The sequence below is a fragment of the Pseudophryne corroboree genome, chromosome 5 (genome assembly GCF_028390025.1).
Source record: "Pseudophryne corroboree isolate aPseCor3 chromosome 5, aPseCor3.hap2, whole genome shotgun sequence".
Taxonomy (NCBI): Eukaryota; Metazoa; Chordata; class Amphibia; order Anura; family Myobatrachidae; genus Pseudophryne; species Pseudophryne corroboree.
In genome coordinates this window covers 455,856,469-455,871,631 of record NC_086448.1, presented here as the reverse complement: position 1 = coordinate 455,871,631, position 15,163 = coordinate 455,856,469, and the positions used below count along the sequence as shown (strand labels likewise).

General features: G+C 39.2%; 1 protein-coding gene across 1 annotated transcript in view; it reads right to left on the bottom strand.

Moving 5' to 3' along the window:
- Nucleotides 1–3,241: 3,241 nt before the first annotated feature.
- Nucleotides 3,242–15,163, bottom strand: part of UBE2QL1 (ubiquitin conjugating enzyme E2 QL1) — a 97,918-nt gene continuing 85,996 nt past the window's right edge. The window contains exon 2 of the mRNA XM_063922935.1: nucleotides 3,242–4,197. Within this exon, the coding sequence (XP_063779005.1) occupies nucleotides 4,066–4,197 (132 nt within the window). The 3' untranslated portion in view covers nucleotides 3,242–4,065. The remainder of the gene's footprint in view (nucleotides 4,198–15,163) is intronic.

The following is a 15,163-nucleotide window of genomic DNA, read 5'->3' as shown; positions in this document are numbered from 1 at the left end:
AGTAAGTTGGTTTGACAGGATCTGTCCTTCATAAACCCATGTTGAATCCTATTAATTACCTTATTGACTTCAAGGAACTTCTGAATACTATCTCTTAGAATACCTTCCAATACTTTCCCCACTATAGATGTAAGACTAACTGGTCTATAATTACCTGGTTCAGCTTTACTTCCCTTTTTGAATATAGGCACTACTTCCGCTATATGCCAGTCTTTGGGAACCATACCTGATATTACTGAATACTTAAAGATCAAAAATAGCGGTTTTGCAAGTTCAGAGTGAAGCTCCACTAGAACCCTTGGGTGAATACCATCGGGACCTGGTGACTTATTAATCTTTAAATGTTTTAATCGGTCACAGACTACTTCCTCGCTTAAATAAGTACCTATCAGTGGGATATTCTCATTATTGAGATTATGTGTTAGTCCCTGAATTGGGTCCTCTCTGGTAAATACTGTTGAAAAAAACTCATTTAGTGTGTCCGCTTTGTCATTATCATTTTTGCTTAAGACTTCCAACTTGTCTTTTAAAGTGCCTATACTCTCCTTCTTTAATCTCTTGCTATTAATGTATTTAAAGAATTTTTTGGGATTCGCTTTGCTTTCCTTTGCTACTAGTTTTTCAGTTTCTACTTTAGCAGCGACCCTAATGTCTTGCATTTTATTCCTATCACTCCAGTTTATTGCATGGTGCTGTCAGTGGAGAACACATTACCTGTCAGAAAAATATTATCAGGAGGAAGGTGAGTGCAACAGGCATTTTCTGGTCTATTCTCATTGCTACTGATCTAATCTTCCTTTAAACAGGCAACACGTAGCCCTTGAGGCATTTGCCACCGGCCTGAATGCTGGAACACAGGTAAGAAATATTTGGGGATTAATCATTTTACAGAAAATGATCAATCATTTATCTATGAAACTATGTTAGGATCACAATTAGGCTCTATCAGTATTTATTTGTGTTTATCCCATTGTGTATGCATGTGTCACATCAAGAATTTTGTCCAGTAAATTAAAGAAATGTATTGCCAGCATCCTCTTGCTATTATATGAGTACAGTATGGTAATAAAACTCCTCTGCAACTTTTGGCATCCATATATTTCACATTATTGTTAATGTTTTTGTACATATTTATGTATCCAACAAAGCCATGAGAACGCTCAGCGCACTTTGATTATAACGTTTTTCCCCTTATTTTTAAAGGTTAGCGACTCTCTGTTATTATAAATGTAATATGTCTTTGTCTAAATATAAACAATTCCCCCCTCCCCACCCTGCAGATATTGATAGGTCCTCTTTATTGTGGATGTAGAACATATATAAAAAATAAGTTACCAAATAGTAACCCCAGTCCCCCAAGAAATATTCACGGCCCGATTTGGGGAGAGATGTGTGCTGAGCGAACCGCTCAGAACACATCTCTCCCCCTGCTCAGCACAGCGCGATGTTTGCTGAGCGTGCAGGGGGAGACGGGGGCCGGTCATTTCACCCAGCGGGTGAAATGAGCGTTGTGCTAGATTGAGCCTGCATGCAAGCCAATCTAGCACCAGCGATAGCGATGCGCGGGGCTGCGCATCGCTATGGCTGTGGGTGGGTTCACACGGACAGGTCATGATTAAATTCTAAGAAATCTAGTCAGATTGCTTTGATTTTAAGCAGCAATCGCTCTCTGAGTACCCCCCCTTAGTGCTTGATGTCCTCGCTGGTACTTAGGATGCCACCAGGACTTATATCTCCAGCAGTAGAGGCTTACACAATTTGCTGGAAACCACAAAATGAGAGGCTGGAGTTAAATACTTGGAACAAGTAATGGACAAGACTGGAACACAAGATGTTAAGGTTAGGACTGTTTCAAGATCTCAGCTAGGGCAGATAAGACACTGTGAGGTGGAATATGAGCACAGTGCAGTTGGTAAATATATTGCAGGTTGAGCACAAAGTAAACACTGAGGGGGGTTAATAAACACTGGAACAGGATGAGGGTTCAGGCAAGGCAAAGGCTAGACTTCTGAAAGGCAGAGAATCTGACAAATGAGCAGAGTGTCCACAGGCTAGACACAATATGCAGAAACCTGAGACATGGACCAACAGCTTTCACTACAGCATAAACTTTAACTGTCAGGACTTGCTGGTCTTACTGCCTTTTAAGAGAAACCAGGACCAATCAGCAGCACTGGATGGGAGAGCGCAATTTAATGATTAACTTTGTGCAGCTGCTGTGTTTGACATCTCCCACAATCCTGGATGAAAGTGGAGGGAGCGCCAGGATCCCCTGTGGCCGCCCGGTGTCCTGGTTGCCTAGCGACTGGCAGAGATCAATGCGTTTAAGTGACATGACGTCCTGGTTGCATAGTGACAGCCGAGACCTGCAGTAGAGACGAGCCGCGACGGCTCGTAACAGTCATCTAGTCTGCAGGAAAGTTATTTCATGAAACACGTTTTAATTTAATAATTTAATACTGGAGAGACAAGGTAGGGAAATGCATGCCCCTTGAAATGGTGGTTTCCTGTAAACCACTGGTGAATTCCACTAATCCACGGTAACCTTAGCCATTTGAAACCCACTGTGTATTTCTGGTGGATTTAAAGAAAAACCCTCTAAACTACTGAACAGTAAATCTGTAGGTTAAGAGATAAAAATCACCAATGATGAGTGTCAGGTTTAAGTCAAACACTACATTTAGTAAATATAACCCATGGTCTTTTATAAGATGGAAATGATTCAAATTTGGCACAGCTAACTATGGTATTAGAATATAGTGCTGTATAATCCAAGAATTAATTCAGAATATGGATAATATAAAGCAATGAAAGCTAAAGAAAAATAGGTAGTATTTTACCTATAAATGCTATGTATTAATATATATCTTTAGTCCAAAATAAGCACATGTATGTATGTCTTTCATTTTTGCTTATGTTTGTATAGACGTTACTTTTAGTAAATGTTGGTACTCATTTTTGACTGTACTATAACAGACAAGCAAAGTACTGCAAAAAACTGCACATTGTTCTTGCAGTTAGATAACTTGACCTGGAAACTAATAAGGACCTTTAACTTCAACATAAAGCCATTCTTATGTGGCTTGTTGCTGTCAGCAAAAGTGCACATCTGCAAAAGCATGGTGACCTATACAGGAAACAAATACTGTAAACAACTTATTATAACAACAGTTTTCATAATCAGCCAAGATAAATGTTAGATTATGATACCTGCAATAGACAATTTATACTAGCGTGACAATTTTAGCACACAATGAAACCTTTAATAAGTGCATTATGAAATACACAGTAGATCTCCTGATTGAGATTCATTAATAGCCGCCATCTGCATTTTACCACACACTTAGACTTTAAACACTTTTTAAGTGATTTTTATTTTACAATAGTTCCACACTTTAACTCTTTATTATTTTTTCCACTGTTATATTTCGTCAGTTATCCAACACAGATCACAGCGAACACAAATGAGGTCTAAAGTTTGAGTCACAGAGGACCACAGCGCCACATAAAGACAAATCCTTAATGTTGTGTTGACCTGCCAGGAAAAGAGACAAAGATAAACAGCACACAAACATGTACCTGGAATGCACTGCTTGCCTATTAAATATTAACGGCTTCATTTACACTTACATAAACGGAGCAACCGCAGATAGAATTTCTACTGCTGCTTTTTGGCGCCGCTGTCATGGAAAGAAGCCGAAAAATCATGCGTCTAGAATGACAATGAAGCAATCTCAATCTCCGTTCTACGGTGACCTGAAGATGATCGCTCATCAGTCTGGAAACATGATTGTAACATGACATTCTGTGCCACGCACTGTTCTCTTTCCATGTCTTTCAATGTAAACACTTCTGAACATAAATAAATTAAGTCTTCCTGTCAATCACATTCTTAAACTGAAGCTGAAGTAGAAAAGGACGGATGGATGGATGGATGGTGTACAGCACTGAGAAGATGGCATAGTGATCTTTTTTCTTAAATATATTCATATATTTATTATTTTTCTTGGTGATATTATTTCCTTCCCCCTTTCCTAAAAGTCTATTTCTGCAGGTTGTTGTGTGTCAGCCATCAGATACTGGCGGGGTTACCCAACCATACTTCTCATGGGTCTTCACCAAACTCTTAAATGTTGCTTCAGCCTCCTTGCGGCTAAAGGCCTTTTTAGATTTCCCAGCTTTCCTGCAGATACGACCCTATGGAAACAAAATGATAGTTTTCAGTATTATAATATATAAACAGCTAATATTGATAAATGTACTTTGTTAAAAACTATTAATCTTTAACTCCAGAAATGACGATGATGTGTCCAGGTAGATTTGTGAAGCAAGTTATTATGATAAAGTATAAATAGACATAGGGGTACATTCAATTGCTGTCGGGTCCTTTCTGACGGAAAGGACCCGACAGCCCTCTATTCAATGCTGGGCAAAACCCGACAGGTTTGGCCCGTTCCCGACAGTGTCAATCTGACTTTTGTTTTTGTGAGAAACTGGGCTAAAACCTGTCGGGTTTGGCCCCGCTTCCGACAATACACGCGGCTCGGCGGCTGAAGCCACCGATCCGAGTGTATTCTGACAAGTCGGATTTCCTGACTTGTTGGAAAAACTGAGCCCGGATTGAACAGGTCAGAACCAGTTCCAACCTATTCCAGTCGGAAACTGACGTCTTTCCGACAAGACAGCAGTTTCTGACTCTAATTGAATATACCCCATGATATATAAAGCTCAACAGTCACCAAACGTGTTCTCTACTTGTAAATCAATTGATATTGTCCTAAAAAGTATTTTGCTGTGTAATTTCTGACTCAAACACACACATCGAGTATTGATAATAATCAGAGATTGTGATGGAAGTTATGATTTTATAGTTAATAACATTCATAAGAGCTTCATCTGGTTTGTTATCTTTCTCATCATCTATCATTTATTTAATTCCCAACAAGCATAACAAAATTAATTGTTAAAAATGTTTCTTTAACAATTTATTTTTGTCCTTTCTTCTAATTTTTTTTATTGTATTTAATTTTTTCATATATTATACCTGTTCCCTAAAATGACTTTAGAAAAAAAATATAGGAATAGTTTTTAAAAACAATCAAACCTATCTTCTTTCTTACCATATCAAAATAATCTAATAATATAGTGTTTGGTAAATTCTTTACAAAAATCATATACATTAATCGATATAATAATTTGCTATGGTCTGTTCCATTTCCAACAACACAGTGGGGTCCAGGGCACACTCAACCCATCCAACGGCTCCCACTGAAAGGGAGATGGAACAAACCTAATGTCTCATAAGAAGAGTATTTGGCCAGACACCAGAAATAAGATAGGTATGTGATTGGCGAGATATCTTACAGCTATCTAAAGTATATTGATAGTCATGAATTTTAAATGAAACTATATCTCAACATGATTTATATTGGAAGAAGATCTAAATAAGGAGAAAACATTACAGGGTTTTATTCAATTAGCCAAAAGGGGGGTGAATTGGCATTGTGACGACATGGAAACGCCACCAATGGCACTGCAACTCACCTCCCTCGTGGCCCGAACTCACCCCAGAGAGGCTGTGAACAGAAATCCATGAGGGGTTACTTCAATTACCCACAAGTCCCCTCACACTTACTCACTCCTCGAGGGGACTTATGGGTAATTGAACTGACCCCTAAAAGTGTAGAGCTGATAAAAAAAATTCTCATAACCATATATGTGGAGGGACATTAACCTACCAAAAACAAAACAAAACATATTTTATTAAATCTATGGTAAGTTAATTTAGTGAAAGTACTCATTGACATAATTAGAAAAGATTAACTGTCTAAGATGTGCAAATTGGTAAAACAATCTGTAAATGATTTTTTTTTGTAACTGAAGCATTAATATTCATAACAAATCCCTTAATCTCTTTTTCAAAAATTCGCAAACACCTAAGAACGTTTTCATGTACTCGTAACTTCAACTTCAAGAAGGAAAATAGTAATTACCTATTACAGTATATCCTTTAATAAAACATTCTAAAAATTGGTAGGGAAATATATAATCTTGGAATAAAGATTCCAAAGAAATCCTTCTATACTATACCAGATTGATTATACTACAAACAAAACTTAAATCTGTACTCACATTATACAATGGCACACACAGGGGATGAGTTCTGAGTACCTAGATACTCCCCTGATAGGCCAATATTTTTTTTAGAGGCAGCTATGTCTCTGTCTTAGCACAAACATCGACTGGGATTGAAGAGCTGCTGCTACAGAAAGCTCTAATCAACAGAACTCTCTGTATAAAGAATGTCCAGAGGGGAGATGCTGCACATGCCCAGCCTCACAATCGAGGGCATAAGTGACGTAACACAGTGAGGCTACTCAGACTGCACCAGCACTTTCTCCAGAGATGTAGTTATGTGACCGGTAGAGACCGACGGTCAAATAACCTCCCCCTACAACCCACCCCCTCACAATCCTGATGGTCGGCATTCTGACAAACAGGGACTAGTCCCACTCGTGGGTGTCTCCGACACCCATAGAGTATGAATAGAATCCGTAGCGACCATAGGCCGCCACCGAGCCGGCCGCGTGATGAGCGCAGCGATCCCGCAAGGGGCTTGCTGCACTCGCCACCCCCCGCCGGGTTTCCGCTGCCGTGATCCCGGCGTCGGTATGCTGACCGGCGGTATCCAGATTGCCGGTCATGCATACCACACCCTTTCTCCAATACGTCCTGCTGAATACTGAATGTAAGAATTTTTTTATTTTAGCTTTTGATATATATGTGGTTTTTGTACAAATAAACCCAAAGTAAAAATACTGCACTATGGGAGTGAATACTATTTGTACCCACATAAAAAATATCCATTGACTGGGTGAACACTGAGACGAGGAGGGACCTGACTGAAAGTTTTAGAGGTTCCAGTTAACCCCATGGCTGCTGATGAGCAAATTTATCACATTATTGCGCTACACATATTACTTTATCCTCCTTTTTTAATACTAAATTATTACACTAGAGAGTGTGAGTGTTGTTTCTCATCATGTTTCTAAAACTTTAGGTACTGAGATATATGCTGGATGACACCCATTGTATAAAAAAAAAGTGTTTGCAAAAATGTTTAGATTTGAAGAATTTTGTAAGACAACTTTTTTTCCATTTTTAAGACACATCCATGAAGAATTCACAAGTGATATCTGGTCTGATCTCTAGTAGGAAGGTTCCTTGCTGTCAAGTGCTCAGAACCTGTAAGGGGTAAAGAAAGCTAAAGGGATAACATCTAGCTCGACGTGAGGTCATATCAGCATGATTTTATGTGTCGTGAAAGGATGATCTATGTTATTAATTTACATTTTTTTTTAATAAATACATTGTTTGCATAAAGTGAGAGGCTGATAGCCATTTCTGGGTGTCTTTGGTATGAGGGTTTCATTACAGAAGAAGATTGACAAAGATATGCAGTCCTTACTTCATTAAACTGTCAATGCTTCAAGACTAAAAAGGATTTTTATTGATGAATATGGTTGACATTGTCAATGCACATTAATCATTAGTACATTTTGCACCCCTTGGGAAAACATTATATTGACTGTTCTACTGGATCCTCTGCCAGCAAAGGAACATCCCCGGGGAAGTATCATTGACTGAATTCCTATTTTAATTGTATATTGTGGAATAATTCTAATTTAAGTTAGCGCATACCTAGGTTTTTTGGTAAAAATAAAAATAAAATATATATATATATATAATCAATACAAAAGTTAAAAGTAAAACGTAGACGACATACAGAATAACTATGTGCTTGTCACCAATTTCTTGCCTGAGCTGACAAAGTCCTGTGAGTGTTGCAGCTTCTTCTTTTTATTCTTTTTCTTATCTCTCTGTCTCTCTCTCTCTCTCTCTATATATATATATATATATATATATATAAATCCCAAAGAAAAAGGATGATACTTCTTTTGTTTATATGCATCCTGATGACGGTGTACTAACACCGAAACGTTGATGGAATCTTAAAGAGAATTTATCATTGGAGAATACATGCTTTGCAAAATCCTGTGAGTGCCGTCCTTTTTCTTTGGGATTTACATGTTCACTGCATATGTGAATGGACTGCAGCACCTAGGTATTTGTCTGTGATTTATTGAGTGCCGATATATGTGGGATTATATATATATATATATATATTGAGAGAGAGAGACAGAGAGACACAGACAGAAAGAGAGAGAGACAACCCCCCTTCAATAAATCCTACATTTGCCCCTGTTATGGAGTAACAACAAGATTTTTTGGGTAGGATACAAACGTAAGAAAAATTACACGATTGGCAAGAATCTGATATTATTACAGAAAGCCAAAGCCTTATTTTCCTCCAAAATGCTATCTACAATTTTACATGGAGAAACATTACTCGAGAATCTTAAAATTCACAATTTCAGGAATGACTATTGGTTGGCCTGATTACAAAATACTTTACAAAATAAGAAATTATTAGCCAATTTAATGTATCTTAGAATAATTTTTAGGTAAATAGTAAACATTACACAAAAAAATAATCTTTCAACTTGTACCACTATAAAAGCTTATTTAATTATAGGATCAACTAATTGGCTGATTTTCTTGAAAACCTAGTTACAGATTTTTAACACCAATTTGGTTCAATCGCAACTTAGAAGAAAAAAATCATGGTCTATAATTGCCATTTCAGTTCAAATCAAAGGATGGATAGACTGGAATTAAATATCTGAAATAAAACACGAGACCATTAGGCAGATGTACTGGGTCTGGTGACACTTGCTGTGACTCTGCATCCTGCAGTGCGTCGGATTCACGCCCGCGGATGAAAAAGGGGGCATGGCCTATGGACAGGCATGGCCTTGGTGGGGAATCTGGTGACATCACTCTGAGGGCAGCCAAGCTCACCCGAAGAAACTGGACTGCCCCTGGAGACCAGTAAATGCAATGTGTGCTCCCCATGAATGACAGGAGCAGAGTGCTGCAGGAGACTGCCACACTGCAGCACCCAGCTCCTGTGAGTGTGAGCAGCCAGCATTTTAGTGTCACACCTGGGTGCAGGGCACACCCCTGCACCACCTTCTGACGTCGATGCCATTAGGCAACACGGAATGTCATGTTTTTCACTTTTGGATGCTAAATCATCTTCATGATGATCCTCTAGGGCAGTGATGCTCTAAGTCGACCGTCAGGACCCCAAACAGTTCACATTTTCCAGTCCCACAAACATCGGTGATGTCTGTAAACCATCGGGTTTATGTATATATCTGAATCAGGCCCTAAATCTCTAAATTCAAACATCTGCTTCAGTGAACAATCAAATGATGTATTCCAGACAAATTAAACAAACAATGCAATTATATTCTAAGTATTTACTTCACATGATGGAAATATATGCAGGAACAACTTTCAAATAAATGAATAAAAGTTTCAACCATGATTTACCCAAGACTCACAGTACCATGCCTACGTACAGTTGCCCCTGCGACCTTTCCCCACCAGGATTTCTGTAGGGAAGCCCCATAAAGTCAGTAACTATGATTATAAGCAATTACATGAAAACACAGCACTTATACATATTTACAGAAGTTTTACACGTATTAGTATCACATGATTAATAGAAACAGGATTAATTTTCCAAAAAACAGAACAGATGGCAAGCACAAATGACCCTCATTGTCCCAAGAATAAATACAGTACATAAACACAAACTTCCATCAATTTTTAGGAAGTACCCCTGTAAAAATGTACTATGTATCCTGTTACGGAATAGCCGGTAAACATGGAATTGTGCATAACAGGAAAAAAAACAAAAAAAAAACAGTGCATCAAAGTCACACCTAATGCCAAATGTAATAGAGTGAGAGTTTCAGAAAGTGAGAGATTTGGTAAGGTTTTTCAGATTTTTTTTAAAGTAGCAATCATTTACGCTGCAAAACCAGGTTGATCTTGCTGTGTAAATGATTGCCACTTTAAAAAAAAAACTGCAAAACCTTACCAAATCTCTCACTTTTTGAAACTCTCACTCTAACACATTTTGCCCCATACCTTCATTAAATTAAACATTTTTATTTTTTCCTAAAATTACTGGTTTTACATACATGATTTAGTCTTACATGTGTAATTTATGTGTAGCATATGTAATTTCCAGTATGTATTGCACACATCAATTATGCTTAAATAACCCAAGACAGTGAAAAACTGCCCATGGCTGCTATAAAAAGCATTTGAGTCATGCTTGCTGACTTTGTGGCTGTCCCCTCCAGGTCGGCACAGCAGGGGGGTGTCTTTGGCCTATGTGGGCAGGAGGCGTGGAGACGAGATCGCATCATTGCAGCCACGCCCACGATTATATAATCCACAGATTACAGCCTTGTAGAGTGGCGGGCGAGGCACAAATCGCGTTATCGCCCTGCCAACTGAACGGGTAAGTAAATGGCTGCGGCTGGGCAGGTGATGCGGTGCAGACAAGTGGATACTGGCTCTAGGAGACTTGCACTCTTTCCCTGGAGGCCAGGAGAGCTGGCACCTTGTCATTCACACTAAAATGGCTTTAGAGCCATATGCTATGCTGGGAATGTTTATATACATTTGTATAAATGCAGCTATAAAGTTAAGATGTGCACAAATTCCCATGTTTTGGTTTTGGATCTTTATTATCTTTGTGTTTTGGTTTTGGTATTGGTTTTGAAAAAAACTGCCCTCACATGTTTTGGTTTTGGAACTGTATTATTTTTTTTTTTTTTACAAAAATTGATAAAAACTGCTAACAGTTCCTACAGTACTATTAACCTAAATAACATTAATTTCCTAAATAACATTAATTTTCAGTTTGACCACCTCACAGCTCAGAACATTGTTTTCAGCTTTTCACCACTATTGGCCAAAGGCTGTAGCAAGCTGGCTGGTTAGACTAAGTGACAGAGCAGCGGCACAAATACATGGCACATTACACATTATGCCACACTGTCCGTTAGTCACACCACACAGTAGTACCCCTTATACATGTTACATCACAGAAGAGCTGCTTATGCACATCACGCCACAGAAGAGCCCGTTATAAACGTTATGCCACACAGTAGTACCCAGGGTTACAATGCACTACACTAGAACACATACACACAGGGTTATATAGTAGTCATGATTATACACACAAATAACTGTGTGGAATATAAACACACATAACTGTGTGTAACAAGTATAAACAGGCAGGCAGAAGTTAAGTGGCCACTCTGTACAATAGGACTGGATGTAAAAAGTGGGAGTTTATAAATAAATATAAAGACAGTCACAGATCACTGAGAAAGCACAGCCAACCCTGCGTGCAGCAGCAAGTCTCTTTCATACATACATCCACAAATTGCCTCTCATTTATACATACATTCACTGCCTCTCTCATAAATACATACATCCACACACTGCCTCTCATATATACATACACTGCCTTTAATACATATATTCCCCCTCCCCTTCCATGCTGCCAGGGCACACTGTGACCACAACCACCTTCCTGGATAGTGAGTCCAGGCAGGCACAACAAATGGCACCATCACAACAAAGGGCATCTTACCAGCCCTACAACCTCCTCCTCTTCCAAAATCTTCTGTAGCACCCCATTAAAATATTGGCAAGTAGAAGTATGGTATAAAGTACACATGTACGGAACAAAATGCCTCCCACCCATCAGAGGATGCAAATTTGTACCATTATTTTGACAAGAAAGCTAATTCATGTACATTTGCACAAAAAGGGTGCATTATGCCACAAAATATAATCTGTGCTGCATGCCTGCTATTATGCAGCTTTATAAATGACCATTCACGTACATACGGTGATCACATGAGTATATATAATAATGTTTATCTAGGGTTCACTACATGATTGCTGTATAAAGCAAATATAATTGAGCAACAATCTTCTAAAAAGGCATTTAATCATAGAAAAGTATTAGGTAATAACAAAAGAACACACTGAGGAGCAGCGTGTACAGCTTCTCAACAGGAAAATGTATTTCCACTATAAGCTCCCATGCTGCGATAACTCATGCTGCCAAAAATGGGTATGAAAATGTGTTTAAAGAGAAAATACAATGGAGCCAACATTACATGTATTACTAGACACTAAAATATAGATTTTACTGCACCAATCACATATATTGTGAAGTTGGTCTCAATAGGCTACTGTATGTGTATAATATGACTGGCTTTGTTCTGTAAATTGTGACTGGGGCTAAGCAGGTCCATAGTCTCTGCCATGATTTCTGTAGATGCTCCCAGCATGCATAAGGTGGTCTCAATAGACTATTATGGAGAGTGGAAAAGGTAGACAGCACATTCTTCTTCCTAGAGCTAGGAACAAGCAAATTCACTTAATAAAATTAGACCATCAATGCCTTTTGCAGGAGTCCCTTATGCAATATATTCTGTTGCATGGGATTCGGCTTTCCTTCACTTATTATTGCTAGAAACCAGACAGAACGGGTACCATGTGCAATATGAAAATAGGGGCCAAATCAGAAGTCAAAAAGAGGGAGTTGGCCAATAGAAGCAAAATAATTCCCCAGAGAGAGCATCTAAAATACTCCTTATATTAACTTACCTTTTCACTTTATTACCATTATTTTATGAGCTATGTCAGTGTATTTTATTACCATTATTTTATGAGCTATGTCAGTGTATTTTATTACCATTATTTTATGAGCTATGTCAGTGTATTTTATTACCATTATTTTATGAGCTATATCAGTTCTTGCAATTTTCTTCCATCCTCAACTGCAAACAAATAAATTACAGCCAGCCAATGTATGTACAAGATGCTACAAGAAAGTGCTACAAGAAAGTGCTATATGTCTTACCAATGTTGCATCCTGTATCCAAACTATTTAATCTTTTGGGTGATATTATTATTATTATTATTATTATTGTTTATTTATATGGCACTACAAGGGTTCATCAGCTCCTAACAAAGTACATAAACAAATGAGCCAAACAGGAAAACAGATCACTGAAATAATCCTCATGGTGGCATAAACCGAGAGTTACTGTAGGTGCCATTGTAGGGAGTACGGATAGACAAAAAAAGAGATGGAAAAGTACATGATGGGAGGGGTGGTATTCATGTGACCGCCGGTCAGCTGACTGACAGTCACATGACCTCCTCCACGAGCCCGACGGCTCACTATCCCGATGGTCGGCATGCCGACCAACAGGGACTATTTCCACTCGTGGGTGTCCACGACACCCATAGAGTGGAAATAGAACCTGTGGCGACCGCAGGTCGCCACCGAGCCCGCAGCGTGGCGAGCGCAGCGAGCCCGCAAGGGGCTTGCTGCACTCGCCCCTCCCCGCCGGGATCCCGGCGTCGGTATGCTGCCGGGATCCCGGCGTCGGTAAGCTGACCGGCGGTCAGGAGACCGCCGGTCACCAGTACTACACCCGACGGGAGAGGGCCCTGCTCATGAGAGTTTATATTCTAAAGAGAAGGGGCAGACATACAGGGGAGACACAGATGTGGTAGAAGTGAGCATGGACCAAAGGATTATGATGACAGATGGCTGGGTTTGATGAAGAAGTGGGTCCTGGGAGCCTGTTTGAAGTTTTGTAGAGCGGTGGAGAGTCTGATAGGGAGCAGGAAAGAATTCCAGAGGTAGGGAGCACCACAGCTAAAAACTTGGAGGCAGGAATGGGAGGCAGTAATCAGTTGGCAAGAGAGGTGGCATGTATTTGTGGAGCAAAGTGAGCGGGAGGGAGTGTACAGGGAAGTGCAGGGGAGGTGGAGTCATGAGAGGAGAGAGAGAAGGAGCGGTCAGAGAGGTAGGAGATCAGCCAGGAAAGGGCAGTATCATGCAGGCCAATGGAGTGAAGGATGTGCAGGAGGACAGGGTGGTCCAGTTTCAAAAGCAGCAGAAAGGTCAAGAAGAATAAGCAGAGAGCACTGTCCCTTGGATTTGGCAGCATGGAGGTCATTGCAGACTTTCATGAGAGCAGTTTCAGTGGACTGAAGAGGATGGCAGCCAGACTGAAATATGTCAAGCAGGCAGTGTAAGGAAAGAAAGGCCGTTAATCAATAGTGTGAAGTTATGTTTTTAAATTATCTTTAGCCACAATTAGGAGAATAACTTCTCCAAGATCATTTTGAATGTTTAACATCATTTTATTCACCAATAAAATAATTTATTATCAGCACTGGATGGGCATTCAAATACAGAATGTTAACTCATTTAAGAGGCAAATGAGTAAAGAATTGGTTTAATCCAATATCAGATGACGCTTCAGAATTTGATGTAATCCAAAATTGAATTTCCATTACCTTCTTTCGTTAGCGCCGGAGAAAACCCCTCTTATTTGCAGATTGATTTGGGGGTTATTTGCAAGGCTCCATATCTACAGGCAGCAGACAGGGATAGTCCATTTGGAGCCCCCCTTCATTTTCTTTGCACACAAAAATGTAATGCAAATACTTATTTTCTCAAAGGCAGTCAGCTATAACTCTTCTCTTACATTTAAGATAATCTTGAGAAAATTAAAACTGCTGTAAACTCCTAAATTAGCTTTTACTTGCAATAATGGGTTAAGTCTATTTTAAATATTGTTTTATTTTACCAACTGAGTAAGCACATCACACATAATTGCACATTCTTCCCTAAGCCGTGTATGACAATAATATGATTATTCATACAAGAAATACCACGCTTCACTCTGAATAACAGGGAACACTCGGGGACCGTAACCATATTAATATCTTAATTCTGCATGAAAATAAGCTGTTTAAGACACATTCGTAATCATAGCATGCATAACTGTGTATTTTTTTTTTTTATTAGACAAATATTGTTACAGTAATAGAACAGCAAAACAAACTGGACAAAAAGCATTATGTTTAACTACTATTAGGTAGCTTATATACATGAAACCTTATTCTATATTAGATAATCGACACAGGTTCTATTCCCACTATAAGGGTGTCACCCACGATTGGGAATATTCCCTGTCAGTCGGCATGCCAACTGTCGGGCTTTCCACCAGGCAGGCTTCTGGCGTCGGTATAGTGACTGGCGGACATAACCGCATCCCGATAAATACAATGACTAGTGGAGCAAGATCTTGCCATCAAAGTAAAGCACCATATGTCAGGTTCACATAATGAAAAG